General features: G+C 34.9%; 5 protein-coding genes across 5 annotated transcripts; 4 read left to right on the forward strand and 1 right to left on the reverse strand.

Annotated features, from left to right (window-relative positions):
* The first annotated feature begins 1,547 nt into the window (after positions 1 to 1,547).
* On the forward strand, positions 1,548 to 3,474 carry LOC147287061 (RHOMBOID-like protein 5). The gene is made up of 5 exons (XM_086242394.1): positions 1,548 to 1,899; positions 2,322 to 2,482; positions 2,594 to 2,781; positions 2,988 to 3,244; positions 3,328 to 3,474. The coding sequence occupies exons 1-5, from the start codon at positions 1,634 to 1,636 to the stop codon at positions 3,404 to 3,406; spliced, it is 951 nt and encodes a 316-aa protein (XP_086098520.1). The 5' UTR covers positions 1,548 to 1,633; the 3' UTR covers positions 3,407 to 3,474.
* A 1,597-nt stretch (positions 3,475 to 5,071) lies between these two features.
* LOC147287062 (RHOMBOID-like protein 5) lies at positions 5,072 to 6,901 on the forward strand. The gene is made up of 5 exons (XM_086240875.1): positions 5,072 to 5,283; positions 5,364 to 5,527; positions 5,783 to 5,967; positions 6,383 to 6,639; positions 6,762 to 6,901. The coding sequence occupies exons 1-5, from the start codon at positions 5,072 to 5,074 to the stop codon at positions 6,838 to 6,840; spliced, it is 897 nt and encodes a 298-aa protein (XP_086097001.1). The 3' UTR covers positions 6,841 to 6,901.
* A 1,861-nt stretch (positions 6,902 to 8,762) lies between these two features.
* Positions 8,763 to 11,184, forward strand: LOC147287063 (RHOMBOID-like protein 5). Its single transcript, XM_086240070.1, has 5 exons — positions 8,763 to 9,155; positions 9,615 to 9,775; positions 9,877 to 10,052; positions 10,359 to 10,615; positions 10,732 to 11,184. Exons 1-5 carry the CDS (start codon positions 8,875 to 8,877, stop codon positions 10,790 to 10,792), a joined length of 936 nt encoding a protein of 311 aa, XP_086096196.1. The 5' UTR covers positions 8,763 to 8,874; the 3' UTR covers positions 10,793 to 11,184.
* A 925-nt stretch (positions 11,185 to 12,109) lies between these two features.
* LOC147287064 (Putative thiol-disulfide oxidoreductase DCC) lies at positions 12,110 to 14,435 on the reverse strand. The gene is made up of 5 exons (XM_086241845.1): positions 14,176 to 14,435; positions 13,559 to 13,616; positions 12,843 to 12,950; positions 12,454 to 12,546; positions 12,110 to 12,342 (listed from the first exon to the last, which is right to left on the reverse strand). Exons 1-5 carry the CDS (start codon positions 14,351 to 14,353, stop codon positions 12,261 to 12,263), a joined length of 519 nt encoding a protein of 172 aa, XP_086097971.1. The 5' UTR covers positions 14,354 to 14,435; the 3' UTR covers positions 12,110 to 12,260.
* A 2,909-nt stretch (positions 14,436 to 17,344) lies between these two features.
* On the forward strand, positions 17,345 to 21,738 carry LOC147287065 (Peptidase S24/S26A/S26B/S26C family protein). Its single transcript, XM_086240006.1, has 8 exons — positions 17,345 to 17,528; positions 18,020 to 18,132; positions 19,136 to 19,207; positions 19,714 to 19,749; positions 20,303 to 20,348; positions 20,586 to 20,673; positions 21,102 to 21,159; positions 21,258 to 21,738. The coding sequence occupies exons 1-8, from the start codon at positions 17,450 to 17,452 to the stop codon at positions 21,306 to 21,308; spliced, it is 543 nt and encodes a 180-aa protein (XP_086096132.1). The 5' UTR covers positions 17,345 to 17,449; the 3' UTR covers positions 21,309 to 21,738.
* Positions 21,739 to 24,683: the final 2,945 nt, after the last annotated feature.

Consider the following 24,683-nt stretch of genomic DNA (forward strand, 5'->3'; position numbering starts at 1 on the left):
ACAAATTGAACAATCAATGAAAATCACACAAAAATAACACATTCTTGTTGACAATATATCACATTGAAGTTACTAACTATATATCAATTAGATTGATGTAATTTAAATTCATATGTTACAGGCTTCGGCAGTTTGAGTGATATTTATTTCAGTGAGTGCATGGCCCAACAAGCACGTACAGATGAGGTAGTCAAATTAAAATGCAGCCAAAGCATTGCTTGCACCAACATTGTGCTTAGTTATACCAAAATAGTTTCCACATATCGAGGAAACACCACTAGTTCTTACAATCTTACTGTTTCAATGCCTATGAAATTAAGTTAATTAACCGCTGGTCCAATAGTTCCCTCTGTCGATTGTGCCAAATTAGCATACAATTAATAATTTTTAACATGGTCAGTTGACTCAGTTACGTTCCTATTATTGGCAATGGGAATATATTGAAAGAGAAATAAAATTCTCCCCATCTTTCTTTTCCTTACAGCTATACAAAACCAATTACAACAAATTTCGGTGTTAATTAAATATTAATTACTATCTTTCACTTACCCTTTCAAAACAGGCTATAGTGATTGAACAGAAAAAATTGGAAATGGAGGATCAAGTGACCTAAATATCAACCCGAAAAAGAAGTTGACACCAAGTTTTTTTTTTTTTTTAGTCGAATCAGCCATGTATTAAATAAGCCCGCAAACAAAGTACAAAGCTAACAGCCCAGAGACCCAAAACAAACAAACTATTATTGAAAAGCCCAAAATAAAATAGCTCATCTAAACAAAAGACCAAATTTGGGTTTCAAACAATTAGCCCATGTTGTATATCTAAAGCTTTTGACAATATTTGCCTATAATAGACATAAATAAAGTGAATATGTAATAAGTATTTGGATTTTAAATGGAATTTGAAAGAATCTATGTATTTATCTTAAAATTAATTGGCAATGTGAAGAATAGCTCAAACTTTTATAAGTCATTATGCAAGGTTATAATTTTCTAACGTGGTATAACACTCCACATTCTCACAAAATTTAATGATGTTTTTTTAACAATAACTCTTCTACTGAATAAAAATGTGTGATCCTACCTAGAAAGAATGTTGTGAATACTTTGATTAAAATATTAGAACAATGACCATTTTCACACCAAATCAAAATCTCAAAAGACGTACCAAAGGTTATATATGGTTGTTATAAGTACATATAAACCAATTTTAACAGTGACCCCTTAAACACCTTAAAGTGATCAACTAGCTATATTTTAGTAGTATTCCTCTCCACTTGTAGAAGATCAATGTCCCAAATTTGAATTCTCCTGCAGATAGAAAAACCATAAAAATATTTTTTCCCTTTTTTTTTATAAGAATAATTTTTGTAAGAATAAAAGGTTATACTTATACCATAAAATGGCCATTAAGCAATATCCATAAATCTATTAGCGGGAAAGTACCTAACTTAACTACCAACCAAACAAGACGCGTTCCTTGCCACCCAAATCCTATATCCCTCCCTCCCCTGCCTTCCTTACAACTTGGTGCACATTTGCATCTGCCACCATCGCCAAAACCGCGCCGGTGCAGTGTGTTACCCCTCCGTCCTCCCACCAGGCCGACATTGGAACAGACAGAATATCAAAAGATGTATCCACCCCCGCCGTACTATCCCCCTCCCCCACCACATTATTACGCCCCACTACCATATATGCCCCCACCCCCAAGGCGATACTCGCCTTGGTTGGTGCCTGTCATATGTATGACTAATATCGGGATGTTTGTATACATCATGTATGAGAACAACTGCCCATCCAGAATCCCAAAGGATGAGTGTCTAGGAAGCGATTTTTTGGATAGGTTCTCTTTCCAACCCTACAAAGACAACGGAATGATTGGTCCTCACCAAGAAACGTAAGAATTTCCCCCCTACCTGTCTTTATTTTTTGAGTGGCTCTCTCATTGATTTCTAATTCATGTAGTCCAATAATATTACTGCGTGTCGTTTCTTTTAACTTGTCTTTTTAAACAATTAAGCAACCCCCAAAACTTTCTCTTCCTAATTAATTTTACTAACCCAAAATATTGAAAAAGAAATTACATGTCTAATAATATTATTGGCTTGCTCAAGCCCATGTCTTTTAATACTCTGTTTTGTTCTGTAGTTGCATACATGCACTCTGCCTGTGCAGTTTTGTAGAAAAATCCAATTTAGGAAGCATCCCAAACTTAAAATTAGGCCAACTTTAAGCTACAACTAGTTATTACATATAGTCACGCACACGCTGAATATATACACCCAAAACCTAAATGTAATTGCTTCTGTTTTCTTGCAGTCTTCATAAACTAGGAGCTCTTGATAAGAAACTAGTGGTGGATGGTGAAGCATGGCGACTCTTCTCTTGCATGTGGCTTCATGCTGGACTCGTTCATTTAGTTGTCAACGTGCTGAGTCTTGATTTGGTAGGACTCCGGATGGAGCGGGAGTTCGGATTTCGTAAGAACCTAATTAAGATTTTTTTCAAGACATATGAACTCAGTTTTTACATGATCAATGCTAGCTAGCTAGCTTATCTAACTGTACGTTCTTGCTGCTTGGATTTGGCAGATCGATTCGGATTTGTGTATGTGCTTTCTGGATTAGGTGCAAGTTTAGCGTCTTGTCTTCAAATTATTAAAGCACATACTGACAGTAATGTCAAGATTGTATCGGTTGGGGCATCTGGGGCAATCTTTGGATTGTTGGGAGCTTCGCTTTCTGAGATTATCACAAATTGGACAATTTACGACGATAAGGTAATCCTCTGCTTGTGTTTTCTGGCTATATTTTATTTATAACTAAAACCATATCGATTATCGTTTTAAACTTTCATCTAATTTTCTTCTTACTATATACTCTAAACTCAAAACGCATGACCTTAAAGTTGGACACAAGCACAATATATCGTCACATAAACATAAGCATGAGGGATGTTCATCTAACATCTAACTTTCTGATTCAGTGCTCAGCGATCATGACGCTCATCCTCAATGCCAGTGTGAATTTGGCCTTCGGGTTTATATTTCATCTTGACAATTCGGCTCATGTGGGAGGACTCCTCGCCGGATTTTTCCTTGGTTTTGTTTTTTTTGTTAAGCCTCAGTTTGGATATGTAAGTAGCAAGTACATGCCAACATACCATAATGTGAACCGTACAGCAAGACACAACTTCTGTCAATACTTTCTAGGGATCGCTGGTTTGGTGGCCTCTGTTGCTTTGTAAGTTACTAGTTTTTGTTGCTTTGTAAATCATCCAGTCTCTGATAAATTCTTGTTTTACTCTCTTTTTTCTTTCTTTACAGATTTGGAGCTGGCTTCGGTAAGCTATTTAATATCAAGGAAATTAAAGAGCATTTGCCTGACAATGTCAACAACTATTGAGCTAGCTTGTATATGTCTTTAAGTAATAGACAAATTACTATTTCTTGAACCCCTGGCCTGTTCTTTGTACAAATAACTCTCTTTCTTTTTCTTACAATCCATTGGTACAATATCTCTAATACAGTTGAGACCTACTTGTACACTAGATTGGTACCACATTTCTAATAGACAGCTAGACAATCGCCAATAATAGTGATATTCAACTCCATTATAGATCGATGTGGTACCAATGTGGTTAAAAAAATATGTTACGAATAATTTTTATTCTATCCTTACTGCTACAAATCCAAGCACAACAAAATTTGGGTGTTAATGCCTTTAATTGCTCATATTTAATTCAGGTACTAACCTTTAGAAACGAGCTATTGTCATTGGACATAGATCTATCTCCATTGTCACTGACCAAAAAATACTAGTTAATCCATGTAACAAGGAGAAAAAAAAAAGTTGAATAAGGAAGATAAATCAGAGGCAATGAACGGAATAGATTTATCTATAAAGAAGATGTAGTTTTTTAGGACGGAAAGTATAAGGGTAAATTTGGGATTTTAGCTAATGAAAATATGTCATAGCATTTTAAAGAAAAAAAAAAATAGAGGAGTGTAAGTGGAGAAAATGGAGTGTAAATATCGCCTCCCTTATTGATTTAGAACAAAGACTTTTAATGCTTGTTTATATACTACATTCAATTTTAGAAGCGTCATCTCAAGGAAATTTAGTGACACTTATTTTTTGAAACATGATTAAATTCATATCGATTCATGAAGATTTTAAGCACCGATGATGCAACATACATCGCACATGATTATTGACTCTGAAGTGATCCCAAATCTAGCCATTAGGTTTTCGGTGTCCGATTTTTGAGCAGAATACCTTTTTGGAAAGGGAATGATGAGGCGAATCCAAATCACTTGCCAAGCTAAGCCAAATTTTAGCCAAATAAAGCCGTTTGCTAGGCAAAAATCGCATTTAAAGTTTTTTCCGAATTTTTGGATATTTTAATTGTCTTTTATTGCTTTTAGTATTTAATTTAGCCATTAAACTTACTATTTATGTCCTTTTGGTAGTTACTTAGGGTTTGATGGTATTTAAACATTTTTACCAACTGTAATCTCAATTTTTTGAAAAATTAATGAAAATAGAACTTTTCTCTAAACCCTCTATCAAGGTAATCTTCGGATCAACAAGTTATAGAACCCCTTGTCCTTGGTATTCCCAATATATATAGAGAATCAACAAGTCTAGGGTTTGTGTGTGTACGTGTTGTGATTCATCACCTACACTTTGTCAAAGAGGTTATGGCTATAGGTAGGAACCAACTAGAAAAATGGCCCTCTCAACACCCTAAAGAGTTCTCTTTTCTTCCTCTTTCTGTTTTTCATTTCCTCTAAGAATAGTAATATCCTTACATCTATTAGCGGGAAAAGTACCTAACTTAACTACCAACCCAGAAAGACCCGTTCCTTGAACACCCAGACACCTTTCTCTCTCTCTCTCTCTCTCTCTCTTGCAACTTGGTGCACATTGCATCTGCCAAACAGGCGTGGTGCAGTGAGTACCTCTTCGTCCTCACTGCCGCCAGCCCCACGCAGACGGGTAGACGGAATATATCAAAAGAGGCATCAACCTCCGCCGTGTTGCTCCCCGCCCCCGTCAACACAGTTAATGGCGGCACCACCCCCAAGGCCAAAGCGACACTTTCCATGGCTGGTGCCACTCATAAGTTTGGTTGAAATCGGGATGTTCATATACATCATGTATGAAAACAATTGCCCATCCCAAATCCCAAAAGATTTGTGTTTGGGACACAAATTTTTGGATAGGTTCTCTTTCCAACCCAGAAGTGAAAACGCCATGCTTGGTCCTGCCCCAGAAACGTAATTTCCTCTTTATATCTGTCTCTAACTAGTTATTGCACACAGATAACTTAAATCTAATTGCTGCTATTTGCTTTCAGCCTTACAAAACTAGGAGCCCTTGATAGGAAACTAGTGTTGCACGGTGAAGCATGGCGCCTCTTTTCGTACATGTGGCTTCATGCTGGAGTCATTCAGTTGACTGTCAATGTGTTCGTCCTTAATGCCATGATAGGACTCAAGATGGAGCACGAGTTCGGATTTCGTAAGGAATTTTAGATGCAAGACATGTCAATTGGCAAAATAAACTTCCATGGGATGGGATCAGTGTATGTACACGCCCAACATGTCTCCACCTCACCTAATGAGAGTGATAGACACATAAAATATATATATATACACACGTCCATCTCATAGAAGTTTTTTCTCTATCAACTATTCAACTGACTTATTAGTTTTTACATGATCAATGCTAGCTTTGGTTAGCTAACTGAAAGTTCGTGCGGTTTGGATTTCGCAGTCAGATTTGGATTGGTGTTTTTTCTTTCCGGATTAGGTGGAGCTCTAGCGAATTGTCTTAACATTCTTAAACACCCCCAGAATGGCAGTCCTCTATCATCTGTTGGCCCAGTTGGGGCAATTTTTGGACTGATGGGAGCCTCCCTTTCTGAGATTATCACAAACTGGACTGTCACCGAGGCTAAGGTAACCTTTCTTTTCTTTCCCTTATTACTTTCAATAAATCAAAGAACCCACAGCTAAAACTTGGATCCTCTGCTTGTTTGTTTTCTGTGTTATGTCTTGCTTATGTCTAAAACTATGTTGTTTTAGACTTCTATTCAATTAGTGGTTTTCTAGAGATGATGACTGTTAAAATTTGTATATTCATGTAGGATAGACTTGATATTTCATGTTTGAATCAAGTCATCCTATACATATCTGCAAATTTTAAGTTCTAGAGAAGGACTACCAATTTAATTAATTTTTCAATATAAACTCTAAACCCAAAACGCTTTACCTTAAATTTGGACACAAGCACAATATTATTTTGCACAGCTAATATTAAATTAATCCATGAGGATCGATATATATGCATCTAACAAGTAAGTTTCCTATTCAGATCTCATCCTTCATGACAATCGTCCTCAGTGGTGCCCTGTTCTTGGTCCTATTCTTTATTCTGAAAATTGACATGTCAGTTCATGTGGGAGGACTCATCGCCGGATTTTTCCTTGGTTTTGTTTTTCTTGTAAAGCCTCAGCTTGGATATGTAAGCAGTAAGTACATTTCATCAGACACTAATGTCAAAAGTACAGCAAGGCACAACCTCTGTCAATATATTTTAGGGATCGTTGGTTTAGTTGCCTTAGTTGCTTTGTAAGTGTTCCCTAATTCTTGCTTCTCTCTCTTGACCATTTATTGAAAAATACACAATGAAAACCAATCAACCAGTCTCTGATAAATTGTTCATCTTTTTTCTTTCTTATCTTAATTTACAGATATGGAGTTGGCTTCGATAAGCTATTTAATGTCAAGGAAATCAAACAGGATTTTTCCGACACCGCCAACAACTATTGAGCTTGTAATAGTTTTGAGTAATAGGCAAACTATACTTGTTTGTATAGGAAAAACATACCAGGGTGTGGATGCATACTTGTGAATGTTCTGATATTCGTGTATATGAGGGGGATATATGGTTGTGGGGATATTGTGAGAGAGATGCTTGGTTTTGGGAATTTTTCTTAATCAGAAATTTTCTTTTTTGACATATTGTTTCAGTTTCAGAATTTTTCTGCATTTTTTGGATTAAACAAACCAGGCATTGTTCATAGAAGCTATGGTAATTAATCAACTTGAGAAAGTTCATTGGATAATGTGAAGTCAGTTTCGTTTTATTTCAATGAAAGCAAAACTTAGGCTGCAAAATCAAGATACATGATCATATCTGCACTTGCCAGTATGCATAGCACACATTTAGTAGGAACAAATTCTATGCGTCTCAAATGATTGAGAATCTCTCGTAGGAACCTGCAACCGTCGAGAAGAAAAGAATTGTGCAAACAGCATATCATCTATTGCTTTACGGCATCAGTTTCAAATCTTGACAGACAAAACTTGTAATATAACAAACAGGGGAGGACTTACAGAGGTACAAATTATAGAAACAAATGCAAACTTGGGAAGGTTAAGTCTATGCAAGATCAATGAATCCCCCTTAAACTCTTTTATGTTTGTAGGAGTAGGCCATTCAAGTATGGCCTGAATTTTACTGGGATCAGTAGTTACTCCCTAGCTCTCTTGTAATCACAAGACCAAGATGTTTTGATGATGTCCAAAATAAAGCACTTCTTGACTTCTTGACAAGCAGTTGGTGTTGCTGCAGAATAGCAAGTATTGTATGTTGCAGATGCTGGAGATGAAATGCTACTTCGGATTAATATATACCATCCAAAAGTAACAAAATGAACTACCTCAAATGGGGTCTGAAAATCTCATTCATAATTAAGACTCTGAAATGTGGCTGGGGCATTGGTTAAACCAAATGGCATCACAAAAAATTTATAACAGCCATCATGGGTCCTAAAAGCAGTCTTTTCATTATTGTCACTATATATCCTAATCTGGTGATAGCCAGACCTCAAATCCCGGCTTAGAAAAATACTTAACCCTATGCAATTCACATCAATACACAGTCTCCAAGTTCCATTTTTATTTCGTACTAAAAGAACCGGAAATGAAAAAGGGCTATTGCTTGGCCTTATTAATCCACCTTCTAACTAACTCCTTAACATTCTCAATTTCAGTTTTTTCTGAAATAAGGCATACCTATAAGGGCTAATGCTCATAGGCTGACTGCCTGGTGCCAACACCTTATGATGATCATGACTTATATTTGAAGGTAAATTAAACTTTAGATGTTTGGAACAAGTCATTATACCTGGTAATCAACTGCTCATCAAGCTCTTTGTGGTTTGGGAAGTTGAAAGTTATGGTAGAAGTAGCTTATGTGCTGAGTCTTGTAACAAATACAAAACTGCTCCAAGCTGGCCTTGCTTGAGCCCCAAATAAGACATCCCAGCCACCCCAATGTTATTGCATAAGATCTGTCGAGAGTTAATTATGTTGGTTTTGATTTTTAGAAGTTGTAGATTAAATTGGATTTGAAAGGTTACAAAACCAATTAAACCGAATCAATAATCATAAATTTATGTACTTTTATGAGGTTTTTTAAAGATTGGTGGGATGAATTTATGTACTTATAAGTTATATGAATTATTTTTAACTTTTAGTATATAGTTTCATTAAGTTTGTAACTGTGCTAATTTTGTGAAGCATAAAACCGATGAAAACCAATTTTGTTATCCGATCTTTTTGTTCTCTTTTTCTTTTAGAATGGAAGGCTATGAGGTGAAAGGACCATTAAGTAATATTCTCCTATCTATTATCAGGAAAATTACCTAACTTAACTACCATCCCAGCCAAACTCATTCCTTGCCACCCAGAGCCAATATCTCTCTCATCTCTCTCTCTTCCTGACAACTTGGTGCAAATTAGCATCCGTTGCCTCGATAGCACCGGTTGCAGTGCGCACCTCTTCCTCCCGCAGACGATATGGGGAAGAGACCACTATCCTCCGATGTTGAAAAGGGCCATCGTCACAAGTCTAAACCGCCCCCGCCCCCGCCACATTTTTGCCCTCCACCCCAAAAGCCATGGTTCCCGTGGCTGGTGCCACTCAATCTCATGACTAACATCGCCATGTTCATCTACTCCATGTATGTCAATGATTGCCCATCCACACCCGTAGGGGACTACTGTGTTTTGCCCTTTTTGAAGAGGTTCTCTTTCCAACCCTTGAAAGAAAACCCCCTCCTTGGTCCTACAGCAATCACGTAACAACTTCCTCCCCCTCTCTCTCAATGATTTCTATTTTCTGTTCTTTTCTTTTTAACTTTTCTGCTAACTGGATTACAAAATTCGGATGGTTTTGCAAAAGATCATTGAATTCAATTTATATCATTTGGATTCCTAGACCTTATTTAAGTACGTACCTTAGACCCATAAAACCGAGGTAAGATATTTTGGGGCATCAGAAGGTCGAGTCTTTCTCAATGAGGGACACAACCATTACCTACTTGTAGATCCATGTTATCCCATAGCGCAGGGAACAACCCCCTTTAATCCCCCAAATCACACATACGCCGGCGTTTAGGCAATGAGTCGGGTTGCTCCGCCAATTTTCATACATTCCTAACCCAATTAGGCCTTACTTTAATTAGCTACAACTTATTGCACATAGTCGAGCTGGTCGAATCCATGCAAAACCTTAATCCAATTGCTTCTGTTTGCAGTCTGAGAAACCTAGGAGCCCTCGAACGGGAATTTGTGGAGGAAGGAGAAGGATGGCGCCTCTTGTCTTGCATGTGGCTTCATGCTGGAGTCGTTCATTTACTTGCCAATATGCTGAGCCTTTTGTTCATCGGATTCCGGCTTGAGCAGGAATTCGGATTTAGTAAGTACTTAAGATCATTCAGGATATATCAACTCAGTTTTCACATGATGATCATAAATAATTAAGCATGCCAACTGTTTTTTACTGTTTGGATTTTGCAGTCAGAATAGGACTCTTGTATGTGCTTTCTGGATTAGGTGGAAGTGTATCATCTTCTATTCATCTTAGAAACACTGATAAGCCAACTATATCAGTTGGTGCATCTGGGGCACTTTTTGGATTGTTGGGAGGCATGCTTTCTGAGCTTCTAACAAACTGGACAATCTATACAAATAAGGTAACCCTTCTTTCCTCTTATTCCCTTGTTTTCAATAACTCTAATTAACTGGTAATTCAAGAAACCCTCAGCTATCATCCCATTTCAGGTCGAGTCCGGAACATTTGCTTATATGATGATATTGGACTTATATCCAAAACCGTCTTTTCAAACTTTCATTTCATTATCTTTGCAATACAAACTTTAAATACTATACTCAAAACAACATTGTTTGTACAAAAGCATCATATCAGCACATAAACATGAGCAGAGAATCCTATTTCAGATTGATGAGGGACGCGTCTAAGATCTAACTTTCCTATTCAGTGCACAACGCTCCTGATGCTCATCGTCATCATTGCCGCGAATTTGGCCCTCGGGTTTATACCGAAAGTGGACAATTCAGCTCACATAGGAGGATTCCTAGCAGGATTTTTCCTTGGCTTTGTTCTTCTTGTTCGTCCTCAGTTTGGATATGTAAACCGCAAGTACATTCCATCAACCTATGAAGGTTTACGTAAATCTAGGCACAAAACCTATCAGTATGTGCTAGGGATTGTTTCTCTGGTTATCTTAGTTCTTGGGTAAGGTTCTAACTTTGTTTTCTTTCCTTCTTACAATTTTGTGAAGGATACAAAATGAAATCTAATTATCTCCAGTCTGATAAATTTCTCTCTTCTTTTCTTTTTCCTTTTTTCAGATTTGCATATGCCTTCGGTAAACTATATGGTGTTAAGGAAGTGAAAAATCTTAATTTCTAGAAATCAAATGAATACTCTTCACAGTTCAATTGCCTATTCTTCAAGAATTGCAGGTATAACACCACAAACTATACTTCCTTATATCAGCAAAGCAAAAAAGATGCATGAAACAACATGTATATCTAACTTGCATCTAAATTTATTGCTGATGTATGGATTTATACTTGTGGATGTTCAGATATAAGTATATATGTGTACACTATACATGCATGTATCTTGAAAACCAGACAACCAGAAGCCACTACAGATTCGAATATGGTTTCACTTGCTATACTCAAGTACATATTGGTCCAAAAGATATAGGAAATCAAAATACTTGAATGACCACTTTATACTCAAGGTTATATATGACTCAAACATTATTTCAGAATCATTTATTCGAATTTTTTTTCTTTCTGTAATTAGCAGAACTTGTAGAGTATACCACATATATGTAAATATAAGGAAATGTTTTCTTATCAGATAGTCTAGTATGTTATCAGACAACCTAGCATGTTATGTTGTCAAACTGTAATAAAGACATAGTTTAGATTGAAAGTCTGATAACAAAACATGTCAAAAATTTGGCAAGAAGACATTACCCTAAACATATGTGTGTGTGTATATATATATATATATATATATACATACATATATGGATATATATATATATATACATACATATATAGATATATATAGATATATATATGTATGTATGTATTTATATATATTCCAAGTTACTAATGAAGAATTGTTCTTTCTATCTTATCTGTATCTGTAAAGTTTTTACAGTAACTTTACAAGATGATGGCTTATGCTCATCATGCCAATGATAAGTAAAATATGAAATTTGCAAATTATAAGACCTTCATTGCTAACGGCCTTTGATTAAAATTTCCCTTTTTTTTTCCCAAAAAGTATCAAAATGAGTTTTACCCTAAACATCAAGATGGTAAACACTAAACAGGCTGTGAGAAAGACATAATCTGCTATCACCCCAAATAGACATGAAATACTCAAAACAAACTTGCGGATGTGCATTCGCGCACACACAGAAAGTTGACCACAAAAAAGTGATTTTAGCATGATGGAAGAGGAACAGCTAGACTATGAGCTAAGACAGCAGGGAATCTTCTAAGATAAGAGGGAGTAGATGAAGGCAATGCTATATTGTAGCCAAGGTAGCAATATTGATGAGTTCTGTAATTTCTGTTTCAGAATTTTTCTGCATTTTCTATTAAACAACCCAAGCATTATTAATGACGAGTTAGCCTCCTAATTCACATGCAAACTGTATTTCTAGATCTCTTGTTAATACTAAGCTATATAGTAATTAACTTGAGAATGTTCATAGGATAACTATGAAGCCAATTTCATTCTATTTCAATGAAAACTGAAAAGTAAAACTTAGGTGCAAAATCAAGATCATCAGATCTGCACTGACCAATATACATACCATTCCTTAGCAGGAAATTAAGTATTCTAATTTCTATATCTCACATGACTCTGAGCGACCAAAAACTGTGTAGCGGTTGTTTGCAACATTGTCATATGCAAAATCCCGTATTAACCTGCCACCATCCAGAAGAAAAACCCATGGATTATATTATCTACTAATTCTTCCATCAGTTTCAAATCTTGATAGACAAATATTATAAAGTAACAAACAGGGGAGGACTTACAAAGGCACAAATTGTAGAAAGAATGCTAGCTGTGGGAAGGGTAAGTCTATGTATTCCATTATCTTCAGAACAGCTTCTGACTTGATAAATGATCTGAAATCCACCATCACATCTCTCAACTTTTGTCACATAATCATTTTACAAATTTATCAGCTACATCCTAAGTTATAATATATTTAGAATGGCACTAGTTGGAATCGTCCACTTCAGAAACTGTTTTACTAAAAGAATAATTTAAATAAGAAAAGTTCATCTCTTCCACCACTTGTTCTTCAAAACAAATTAAATCATTCATCAGAAAACTTGATGATTGAAAACTCAACTTGTACCACTATGCTTAAAGCTTATTCAAAACTGCTCTTGATTAACACTGAAGTCATTGTATATACCTATCCTTTTCGACAAGCACAACACTTGAAATATCATCAGGAGCTCTTCCCGACCTTCTTAGCAGTTTCTTCCCTGCTTCACTCTGGAGAGCTTCAAACCTTATCGATCTGTTAATAGTGGGTTCAACCATTAAACAGGAATAAACGTACTGATATTAAATAATTCGCACTCATGAAAATATGGAAGTCATGAAGCAAAGATTTCATTTTCTTTTTGCTCTTACCGTAATATTCTTATTACATAGCTATCTATCTCTGGAAGTTCAATATATGTAGCCTTACTAGGGATGTGCTATATAGTAGCACCCAGATAAAAGATTTAAACTGCTACAAGGAATTTTAACCAGCTAGAAGTCCTCTGTAAGCAAAAGAAGGGAAACACTGTTGAATGGTGATTGCATCACTGTAATCAACATTTGTAATTAAATTTTCCACAAATCAGAACATTTCATATTCTTTGGGAAATTCTTAACTCTAAGCTTAAGATATAAACTACTCTTATACATCAAGAAGAATATCAGGAAAACCATAAGAATCTTATAACAAAATCTCCATATTGAAACAATTGATCCTAAGCATGGCTTTTCATATCCTTGTATGCCAACATATGGCACAAGTTTTGTGGAGGAAGTCCAGCAGGACCCGTTTCAATTCTTTGGTTTAGGGATCATCATACTTGGGAGTCCAGAAAAATAAAAGAAAGATGAAAATCTAACCTATTTCGATCGTTATCACGCACGAACTTTACACCTCCATTACATAAGTTGCAAACACCTGTAAAACAAAAGTTTGGCAATCATGTTTACTCATTACGTCTGTAATACAGGTGCAATTCAAGCACCACAAAATGTGACATTAATCCTCATTTATTTCAGCAGAAATTTATCTTCTATTTCTGAATATCTTCTCATAAGACAAACATAATAATGTGAAGAATACAAAACATAAAATTAAAAGAGTAGAACATAACATTAAAACATAATAAAGGGTATAACACAAAACATAAGACAAACATATTAACTCTTTATTGGCTGCACCCATTAAACATCACACAACAAAATCATCTTCCATAATTATTACATAAACTTAAACATGATCCTGCGGTCACATGATTTAATATCTTCCATGAAGTAAATAGTATAAGATGGTAATAAGTTTTAGTATTTTCCTTTTAAATTTATTTTAAACATGAATATGTGTTTCCATTTCAATGCAAGACTCAGATAATGCAACTTCTAATTGAAAGTACAAAACATAAGATTAAAAGGGTTACTCTTATACCAAGCGCAAGCTAGCATAACGTAGAGATTATGTGCTAAAATGATCATCTTACCGTCAAATAACATGATGGGCCTCGTGTCATGTTCAAAGAAGCCCGAAGTCGCTTCGACCCAGTCCACACTATCGCCTCGGGTTGGGGACACAGTAGCAAAGGTAGTGAGTCTTCGTCTAACGTGCGCCGGCCGTGACAAGCTGAGTCGTACGCACCCACCAGGAACAAGAAGCGCCATGAAAACTGTTAGTTAGCTTCGCCGCCAATGACTGTTATTGAAACCAGAATTTTGGAAGCAAGGAATTCAGACCAAAAAGAAAAATAGAAAGCAATGATGAAATAATTAGTAGTAAGAGTCACCTTGGAGTTCTTGGTAATTACATAAAATGCCCTTGGCTAGATTGAATGGGTTCGTGTTGTGGCATGGGTCAAATAGGAAATGTGTCTCTAAATTTGCACTCCGTTTACGTGGCTTCAGAAGTTGGGTACCACGTGGAAGTTCAGATACCAATAAACTCACTTCTTTTATTTATTGTTTTATATTTGGAAATAGGCATGCAAAATGGGCCGTTCGGGTTGGAATGTCGGATGGTTCGGACTGGGCGAGCCTTATGCTAAATAAGCTAGGTCCAGGCCGTAACCAGGGGCCTAAAAACCTTCAGGCTATTAATCGAGGTTTGTTTGGCTTATTTTGGCCTCTCTTTGATTAATTAAAAAATTAAATTAATTGAGATAAAGTTTGAAACGAAATATATTATGTATAACCAATATATAATTACGTAGCGTAACCAATCCCCGTCTTATGATATTAGTGGACGACGGGTTTATACTTGTATGGTCTTGTATGAGCCATTTCTATAGGCCTACGAAAATGTCACAAAGCTAAGATGTCACCATATCAAAACCAGTCCAAAACCATGTGATCCTTGTAGTTTAAGCGATGTTTCACTAAGGTCCTTATGGTTTCAATTGGGCCAATATTTTCCTTGCAATTTTATAACTTTTGCAACATCCTTTTCCATCAAATTGCTCAACAAAAATGGCACATGTGAGGTGTTTAATTTAGACTTCTTCGGTGGTTTAACTTTATTGTCATTATCTAAAATACCACAACTTGTGGTTTTTTGATGATACTGGTTTCCTTGTTGATTCTATAAGGCGATTTCTTTGTCTCATATTTCTCACCAAGTTAATGGTGTGGCCTATAGGCTAGCTAGATTGGCTATTTTGATTTCAAATTTGTGCCCTGATCAGGAAAAATTATTGAGTATAACTGATATATCGTTACGTGGTGTAACCAATCTAACGTATAAGGATATTATTAGAAAACATGTTTATATTTTTAGGGTATAGTATTAATAAAGAAAAATTTTAGCAAAAGAACTATACTTATACCCTATTTTATAATTGAGGATGCCACTTTCACTTTGTTCCAATTTAGGACTCCAAATTACTGTTTGTTTCAAATAAGGGTTTTTCGTCAAAACCGTCAAAACATCTTTTAAAATTGATCATGTGACCTGCACGTGATTAACTTTTAGGGGCAAATTTGTCCTCTTATCATTATTAAAAAATAATCCAAAAAAATAAAGGAATTAAAGAAAAAAAAAAAAAAGACAGGGAGGGTAGAACCCTCCTTACCCCTAGCCCCAACCCTCATCACCTCCACCCAACTCCCTCCCCCTCTCCGACCACCAACTGCCAATCCCTCCCTTCCCGTCTGCGTCGGTTTCTCTCTCTGCCACAACCTCTCTCTTCATCTATATCTTTCTCTCTTATTCTTCATTTCCTTGTTCTGCTTCTGTGATTGCTATGTGGGAAAGAAAAAGACACTGAATTGGGCTTAAAATTCCTTCCAAAACCCACCATAATGCCACTATTAGCAGCCACTATCTCAACTTCTTCTTCTTCTTCCTTCACTCTTCTCTCTTCAAAACCAAAGCTCTCTCCTTTCTCACCCAAAACCCACTCCTTTCCCTAAACCAAACCCAACCTACTTCACCACTCCCTCCTTAACTCTATGATGCGCTATCATCAAGAAAGAGACCTTGGAGGTCCACCGGCCAGAGACTTTACTCTTGGAGTCCTCATTGCCTACCTCGATCTGAGCCCGCTTTGAGAATATGATAAGGGAGGCCTAGAACACTGTCTACGAGGCCATCGAGGCTGCAGACTGTGGCACCACCTTTAAGAAGGACATCTGATCAAGACCCAGTGGCAGCAGAGAAATCAGCAGGGTCCTCCAAGACGGCGTCGTTTGGTAAAAGGCTGTGAGATGTAGTAGAAGAGAGAGAGAGGAAGAAAGATATGTGGCAGAGGGGATAGACCGGCGCAGGCGGGAAATGAGTCACCGGCGCAGAAGAAGGGGTCGGCAGTCGGTGGCCGGAGAGGAGAAGGGAGCTTGGGTGGAGGTGAGGAAGGTCGGGGCTGGCCTGCTTTTTTTCTTTAATTCCTTTAATTTTTTTTTTAAAATTTAGAATTATTTTTTAATGGTGATTGAGAGGACAAATTTGCATCTAAAAGTTAATCACGTGATCGATTTTTAACGAATTTGACAAAAAATCTTTAATTGAGACAAATAATAATTTGAAGTCTTCAATTGAAATAAAATGAAAATCGTATTCTTAATTGTGAAATAAGGTATAAATGAAGTTATTTTGTTAAAATTTTTTATATTAATAATATTCACTCATACATATAGGTTGGTTATACCATTGTAACGGTTATACAAAGCCTTGATTTTTTTTTCAAATTTATGATTTTACCAAATTAATGAAATTAAAAATTTGTTCAATCAAACTACAAAAGCCCAAAAACTAACAAAAATGACAAAAAAAACAACTACAAAAGTCTTAGTAAAACTTGGTTTGAAGTCCAAACTACAAGGACCCTAAATATAATTTAACCAAAAATAAACCAACCAATGAATGAATACTATGTCATAGACTCGTAGTAGTCCAACAATAAAATCACATCTGAAAAAAATCATGACTCTCACAAATCAGAATCTGTCTTTATTAGTTACCATATTTAGAAGGGTATAGTATAGCAAATCTACAAAGCTTGCCACATCATTTTGCTAATATGGCACGTCCTCATTGGTAACATTGGTTCTAATTCTTTTCAGTAATTTCAATGACATATTACTCTTGTAATTGTTTTCTTTTTCTAAGAAAAATACTTTTTTTTTTCTTAAAGGTACCAAAGACTAAAAGAAACGGCTTCTGTTGAACACGAAGAAACGGCCCATAAGTACGGCTTTTTGTAGCTCTATCAGACAAAAACAAAGGGAGAAGAAGAAGAAGAACGGTGGTAAAAGGCAAAGAGAAAGAAAATGGGGTGGATCGGTGAGACCGTGGACTCCATCAAATCCCTTCAGATCCGGCAGGTCCTCACCCAGGCTGTCAGTCTCGGTTCGTAAACTCTTAAACCCTCTTTATGCCTCTCTCCCTCTCTCTCTCTCTCTCTCTATCCATTTTTCTCGTCCTGGGTCTTATTGTGAGGAATTCATACCATCTATTCTCCATTTGGGTTATTAGAAAATGTGGGTTGTCATCAGAATTTGATGTTTTCAACGTTTACTTTTTTTCTTTTTTTTTCTTCTGGGAGCTTAGGAGAGTAAAGCTTCACACTGAACTGAGCTTTACAATAATTAAAATGGTATTAATAAACTATCAATGATTCGAAGAAAGTAGTTGTGGGTTTGATTCAATCATTAAATGCTGAGTCTTGTACCTTTTATTTTGTTTCAATTTAGTTACTTAGTAATAATTTTAAACTTTGGTTGCATATTTTTAAATCTCACTGTGTTATCATACTTGGGTTTTGCAACAGTGATTAATGTTGTGGTTTCGTAAAATCGTCTGTTAATACTATGTTATGTGTGGTCTGAATTCTGTTTCAGGAATGATTGTCACATCTGCGCTTATAATATGGAAGGCATTGATGTGCGTTACCGGCAGTGAATCTCCTGTTGTTGTTGTTTTGTCTGGAAGTATGGAGCCTGGCTTCAAGAGGGTGAGATAGTGTAATGCATGAATGCTTCAATGGCTTGGTACCATATAATATTTTGATCACTGTAGTTTTGGCTTGTCTTCTGATTTTAAGTCTTAAACTGTTAGTTTAATTCATTTTGGCTAATTGATTTCATATGTAGAGCTAATTTTATTGGAAAAGAGGGATTGTGCATGTGCATGCTCTACAATATCAATAGAAGGAGAAAAAAATTATCCTTTTTCTTATTTTAGAGTATCTGTCTTTGAGGAAGTGATGCTTGATACTCCTCTTTGTTGTAACTCGATTATTCTCTTTAGAAATGTACTGAACCAAGTTGTTAACTGCGGAGGAACCCCCTAGGTACAAGGGCCTCCTTCTTCTGGAGAAGGTTCTAATTTGTAGAATGTACTTCATTAGGACATCATATAGTCCTCCACATGGTCATTTCTGGTGTTTCTTCTGAGCTCTGAGCTCTGAGCTCTATTTATTTCTCTTTTTCTCTCTCCCTCTTAGGTCAACCTCCTTACATTTCTACAATTCTCTAAATTTTTCCTACCAGTAGCCTGAATTGATGTGGGTGGGAGGTTATGCTTTCTAAGAACTGGCACCCTTACCAGATTAAACTTCAACTTTAAGCAGCACACATAGAAAAGCTTATTGTTCTTCTGTCTTAAAGATCCGTGCAGTTTGAAATTCTCTCTCCTTTTCAACTACTGCTTTGACCTGAATGCACCCTTCTATAACTTTTCATCAGCTAATGCATCTTTATTTGTCTGATAATGTTTGGCGATAGGTTGTTTCCATGAATAAATTTATAAATTCTTTTCCAGGTTGTTTCAGTAAGCATATCTGTGAATAGTTATCGTTCTAAGTGAAAATTTGGTGCCTATTTTATTCAAGAACTTTTGTCTAAGGTCTTTTTCTGGTGAAGAAAAATTGATGTCTTGTTTGGAAATTTTAATTCATTCTGTATCTACTTTTCTTGTGCTGCTTAACTAATGATAACAACTGATATGGTTTTTAGGGGGACATTTTGTTCTTGCACATGAGTAAAGATCCCATTCGTGCAGGAGAAATTGTTGTCTTCAATGTTGATGTAAGGGATTTTGATTCTTTTTATTTGTTCTTAATTTTTATTTCATATTTTTATGTTTGGTATTCGTCAGGGTTGTTTCAGTATTCATTCTGATTTCTTTTCCAAATATTCTTGATCCATCATCATATCTTGCTTTTAGTCTTAATAATAAAGGGTATATACTAGTAAGGCATTATTTAATGATTAATTTTAATATTATTCAACTTTTTTCTTTTCTGTGTCCCAATAGCAAACATTGGAATTTTCTTCTTTCCAATAATTTTGACCCAACGCTGTAAATTATTAATATTATGAATGGGATTTGTCTCATCCATTAGGTAGTGTACATATATTTTCACTAGCACTATTGTTTTTTTTTTTTTTTTTTTTTTTTTTTCAAATTATTGATTAAGCATTCATGTTATAGATAAACCTAAGATAGCAATAGAGTGCCACTATCTATGATAATGTGCTCTCCTTTTTGAGAAGTAAATGCTAATACGTTCTCCTTTGTCTATTTTCTCCAGGGCCGTGAAATTCCAATTGTCCATCGGGTCATTAAGGTAAAGAATATGCATTTTGGGGTTGCTAAATAATTTTGACTAGTGGTTTTTGAAATGAGATGGTGATGTCTCTTACTTTTGACCTTCATGAAAAGAATAATGGTTTTTTCAGGTGGGGGGGGGGGGGGGGGGGGGGATGGTACTCTATTTTAGATTCTGAGAGAACAAGATTAGGCATATGTTTATAATCATTTGATGCTCTATATCTCCAAGAAGACTTTGTGGCATCAAAAGTATGAAAATTAAGCTCACATATCTGGTTGTTCCTCCATCACATTTTTGTTTAAATTATGGCCATAGAATCGTTCTTTCATGGCATACACCTTGGACCTATTGGGTTAGTTGTAAAGGAACCTAAAGAGATTGAGATATTCCTCAAAAGGGTCATACTAAATCAGGAGTAAGTTTCACATACATCCCTGATGTAGATTTAGTCTATTAGATGGTTGCCAGAATTACCTGCCATTATTTCTTTTCTTTTCCTTATTTCATAGTCAGTGGATAATTGCCATCCCATTGTCCATTGAGTACTGATGATCAATGATTTTTGCAGGTTCATGAACGAGAAGATACTGGAGAAGTTGATGTCCTTACAAAAGGTGCCTGTTTCTTGAATATATGTAAATAGTTGGTTTGCTTGATATAATCATCCCCCCCCCCCCCCCCCCCCGAATCTGGGTCAATAAAAACCTGTGGACATGTGTCATAATTCATATTTTTGCTTTTACCTCAGCATTTCTGCAGTTTCAAAACATGTTGTCTGATATTTGTGTTGGTTTCCTGCTACGTGCCTACTTTACTCACATGGTCACCCCTTATCTATGTTATTTTCTCAGGAGATAACAATTATGGGGACGACAGACTTCTGTATGCTCAGGGTCAGCTGTGGCTTCAACGGCATCATATCATGGGCAGAGCTGTAGGGTAAGACCTCTTGTTGCCTCCTTTTTCGTTTCTTACAAAAGAAAGCATTTCCTTCTTTTTTGGGCATCTTTCCACCAATGGGACTTGGGGAACTTATCATGTTGTGCTACTGGGTCAAGATTTCAAGGTTAATCTTGAAGGCACATTTCAATGATCCGAGATTTTGAAAGTTTCCTTTTTTTTTTTATTCCTGTTTTCTTCCCAACCTTTGTAGCTGTACATGTTATATTCAACTGTAATTTCTTCTTTTCACTGCATTGCAAAGAAAATCATCTTAAATGATTTGAGAACATTAATCAATATTTAAATCTATTATATTGATTCTTATCGCTGTTTTTTCTTTCAAAAAATCAAGACATATCATGGCTGAGAAAAAGGAAGTTGCATGCCTTTTGTTCACAAATTTTATCACTTGCTATCATTTTCAGGTTTTTACCTTATGTTGGCTGGGTCACAATTATTATGACTGAAAAGCCTATTATTAAGGTACGTCTCTCTTCCAGAAAAGGCTTGACAAAACATGCACAAGCATGTAGATGACATATTCATATCAGGAAGTAATTCCTTCTGTTTCATTTGTCCAGTATATTCTAATTGGCGCATTGGGGCTGCTTGTTATAACTTCAAAGGACTAGATGAAGCAAATTCTGGGCGTGGTAAATCCCAAAAGGACCCATTCATCGTTGCCAGTGGCTCTGATCCTTGCCTTGAATCTGCTAAATTTCTCATTGTATGACCAACATTTATATATGATAGATTACAGCAGAATAGTTGGTTAATGTTTAAAATTTTAACTTTCATTTAAAATTTCTCTTTTTTGGAACCAAATTTGGCTGAGAACTTGGCTATTCGACTTGGGTACTGTTTCCCTGTCTTGTTTTCTTCATTTCTCTGCCAGAGAAATGTTAGAAAACAAGGACTGGGAGTGGGAGATATATCTTTGCTTTTTTAATCCAAAGGGATTGGCGTATGAAGAAGTCTCTTTGGGCTCACCGGCTAAGTGGCCCTATGAATGGGAAGGAACCAGGCATTTTGCTCACTCCAAATTGCATGCCCATAATATAACTTGTTGGATCTATAGACTCTATACCATGTGCTTCACCCAATTCAAAGCCCCACCTTACTTTACTAGCAAACTTCATGTCACACCACTAATTTTATTAGAAAAAAAACTCCACTAATTTGATTTCATTTGGATAAAATTAACAGTTTGTTGAAGTATGTTTCGTTTTATTTTGTTGATGAAATGTTTGAACATCTAACGACTTTATATTAGAAGTAATCCCCTTTTATCATTCATATTAAATGATCACATTTTCTGATTCGTATTGTTCTTTAGATATTGGCTTACGATTACTTTTAAGTTAAAAAAAAAAGTATTTCAGATAAATGTAGGCTTAAGAACAAAATTTGGGTTTCTTATGGGATTTTTTTTTTCCTTCGCCACATATACATACAAATTAAACAAAATGGATTTGCTACATGGAATATTTAGAGTTAATTACACTTACACCCCCTGAGATTTATCATCTTTTCACATATATCCCTTGGGGTTTCAAAAAGTACACATACATCTCCTGAGATTTCAAAACTATTGCATATAACCCCTACAAAAGAAAAAAATAAATAAACAAAAAAGAAAATATTTGTATTGAGGTTGGACCTTACACCTTGAGTAATTTTATTAGACCATTTAACCCCTTAATATGTCTTTTTACATAATTTCTCATCATTTTTCATCTCACTATAAGGGTTATATGCAACAATTTTGAAACTTCAAGGGGTGTAAGTGTAATTAACTCAGAATATTTATGATAATTTCTTCTATATGAAATTCTTGTGTAAAAATATGAAGTGTTGATTAAAATTAAACATACCAACTTACTATTGGTTTAGTAAAAATTTTTATTTGTAATGTAAAATAGGTTGCAAGTTCGAATCTTCATTTTCTAGATTAATACAAAAAATATTGTATAGATCGTAAGAAGATAATCAACAGGATCAACCATTGGTAATGGTCTGCAACATTCTACATAAAAGTACTTTTTCTTTTCTCGGTTTTTTCCTCTATTTCAAACTATAATTGAGAAAATTTTAAAATTAAACTTTTTTTTTTTGTTTTCATTAAAGACTATTAATTATTTTTTAAAAATTTTAGAATCTAATCCTCAGACAATGTTTGAGCTTCCATCAAGGCCTGCTCGAATCTCCCAAGAGTATTAGAGCATTATTTGACAGATTTCAAACACTACTCGAGCAGTATTCGAGTACTCCTTGATAACAGTTTAAATATTATTTGAATGTTATGCTTTTGGGGTTATCTCAAGTGGTGAGAGTGAGTGAGATAAATGTTAGGATTAGATTTGGTTCAGGGTTCAAATTCCGATATAACAAAAAAAAATTTATTTGAATGTTATATTTATAAATTCTTTTAAAATGGATAACAGTGTTTAAATGGAAGTACAAATTGTGGATATTTTTCAAATTTTTCATAGTAATTTTTATGTTTGGTTTTTTTTTTAGACAAGTACAGAAGTACCCAACGCAAAGAAAATAAAAAAGCTTTTTTACTCAAACACCACCTGAATTATAAGGGGTGTGCTCAAATAACACTCAAATTTTTTTTTTTGTTAATTTACCACCTGAACTTTCACATATTGGCCAATCTACCACCTAACGTCACTTCAGTTAAATTTTCTCTTTATTTTAAGGGTATTTTCGTCAATTAATATGATAAAAGCATTTGAAAGATTGAAAAAAAAATTCTAACCCACTAGAAAAAAAAAGACTTTAATGGTTTTTTTTTTTAAGTTTTTTTTTTAATAATTATATTTTAAAAATATTTTTTTATTGTATTAATGGACAAAATGAAAAGTGTGGAAAATTTTTTGATGATTTAACAGAAAAATGGATGTCTAAGTGGCAAATTGGGACGTATTGATAACTTTGGCAAGAAAAAAAATTTGGATGGTATAACCAAGGAATAAAATTTCGAAATTTTCGGCAGAGTGTCGAAATCGAAACACATGTTTAATAATTTTTTGGGAAGATTTCGCCGAAATTTTTGAAATTTCAGTGAAATTGATCGAAATTGATTGAAATTTATCGAAATTTACTGAAATTTATCGAAATTTTTCATATTTTCTATTTTCTCCAACTTCAGAAATTCACCAAAAATAGCTCGAGACTCCAAATAATTCACCGAAAAATTCTACGGACTTGTATTGATAAGTACTAATTTCTTATAACCTCAAAATAGTCAAATTGCTTTCAAAACAATTATGAAAAATCCTACTCTTATAATTTAATTCTGAAAAAAATAATAATCGTCAAATTCTTGAATTTTCATTTTATAAAATTCATTTCCACAAAATTAAGCTCTAAAACCACAACCAAAGGTCTAAGTTAGTTAAAATAAATTTAAAGAAATTTCTAATTCCTTTAAACAAACCTTAAAACAAATTTGAAAAATTTAAGTAGCAAAATTAACATAAGCCAAAATTTGGGTTGTTATACTTAGTGGAGATAAAGCTTGTCTAAGTAAGAGACATGAGAAAAAAGGAAGGAAAGATTAAAAAAAAAAAAAAAAAAAAAAAAGTGAAGAGAGAGACATGGGGAAAAAAAGTAAGGAAACAAAAAAAATAAAAATGAGGAGGGGTTTGGGGCCTTTGGGCAATTGGAAAGAAAAAAAAAAAGGTTTGAGATTTCTTTTAGTTATTTTAAACCTTAAACTTTAAGGTCCATTGATTTTAACTACTAAATTTTAATAACTTTTTAGTTTAGGTATCAAAATTAAATAGCATTTTAGATTAGCTACTAGTTGAAAAGTCAAACAAATTAATAAAATAAAAGATATTAGAATTTACAAATATTACATCACATGCTACTACAACAAAAAAAATAAAAATAATATTACATCACAAATATTACATTAATTTATACTATATTGTATTAAAAAAATAAAAAATCAATACAGTCACAACTTAACTGTGACTGTCTTGGTAAATTGA

This window comes from Dryas octopetala, chromosome 4 (genome assembly GCF_963921425.1).
Source record: "Dryas octopetala chromosome 4, drDryOcto1.1, whole genome shotgun sequence".
Classification (NCBI taxonomy): domain Eukaryota; kingdom Viridiplantae; phylum Streptophyta; class Magnoliopsida; order Rosales; family Rosaceae; genus Dryas; species Dryas octopetala.

What these genes read in the sequence shown, in the direction of transcription:
- LOC147287065 (XM_086240006.1), top strand. Translation starts at nt 17,450, where the DNA reads ATGGGGTGGATCGGTGAGACCGTGGACTCCATCAAATCCCTTCAGATC. An exon ending in TGGAGCCTGGCTTCAAGAGG is followed by an intron (nt 18,133 to 19,135) that starts GTGAGATAGTGT and finishes TATGGTTTTTAG; the next exon opens with GGGGACATTTTGTTCTTGCA. An exon ending in TTGTCCATCGGGTCATTAAG is followed by an intron (nt 19,750 to 20,302) that starts GTAAAGAATATG and finishes TGATTTTTGCAG; the next exon opens with GTTCATGAACGAGAAGATAC.
- LOC147287062 (XM_086240875.1), top strand. Translation starts at nt 5,072, where the DNA reads ATGGCGGCACCACCCCCAAGGCCAAAGCGACACTTTCCATGGCTGGTG. An exon ending in CTTGGTCCTGCCCCAGAAAC is followed by an intron (nt 5,284 to 5,363) that starts GTAATTTCCTCT and finishes ATTTGCTTTCAG; the next exon opens with CCTTACAAAACTAGGAGCCC. An exon ending in GGAGCACGAGTTCGGATTTC is followed by an intron (nt 5,528 to 5,782) that starts GTAAGGAATTTT and finishes TGGATTTCGCAG; the next exon opens with TCAGATTTGGATTGGTGTTT.
- LOC147287064 (XM_086241845.1), bottom strand. Translation starts at nt 14,353, where the DNA reads ATGGCGCTTCTTGTTCCTGGTGGGTGCGTACGACTCAGCTTGTCACGG. An exon ending in GCCCATCATGTTATTTGACG is followed by an intron (nt 13,617 to 14,175) that starts GTAAGATGATCA and finishes TTTGTTTTACAG; the next exon opens with GTGTTTGCAACTTATGTAAT. An exon ending in CGTGATAACGATCGAAATAG is followed by an intron (nt 12,951 to 13,558) that starts GTTAGATTTTCA and finishes CACTATTAACAG; the next exon opens with ATCGATAAGGTTTGAAGCTC.
- LOC147287063 (XM_086240070.1), top strand. Translation starts at nt 8,875, where the DNA reads ATGGGGAAGAGACCACTATCCTCCGATGTTGAAAAGGGCCATCGTCAC. An exon ending in GGACAATCTATACAAATAAG is followed by an intron (nt 10,053 to 10,358) that starts GTAACCCTTCTT and finishes TTTCCTATTCAG; the next exon opens with TGCACAACGCTCCTGATGCT. An exon ending in CTGGTTATCTTAGTTCTTGG is followed by an intron (nt 10,616 to 10,731) that starts GTAAGGTTCTAA and finishes TCCTTTTTTCAG; the next exon opens with ATTTGCATATGCCTTCGGTA.
- LOC147287061 (XM_086242394.1), top strand. Translation starts at nt 1,634, where the DNA reads ATGTATCCACCCCCGCCGTACTATCCCCCTCCCCCACCACATTATTAC. An exon ending in GGAGCGGGAGTTCGGATTTC is followed by an intron (nt 2,483 to 2,593) that starts GTAAGAACCTAA and finishes TGGATTTGGCAG; the next exon opens with ATCGATTCGGATTTGTGTAT. An exon ending in GGACAATTTACGACGATAAG is followed by an intron (nt 2,782 to 2,987) that starts GTAATCCTCTGC and finishes TTTCTGATTCAG; the next exon opens with TGCTCAGCGATCATGACGCT.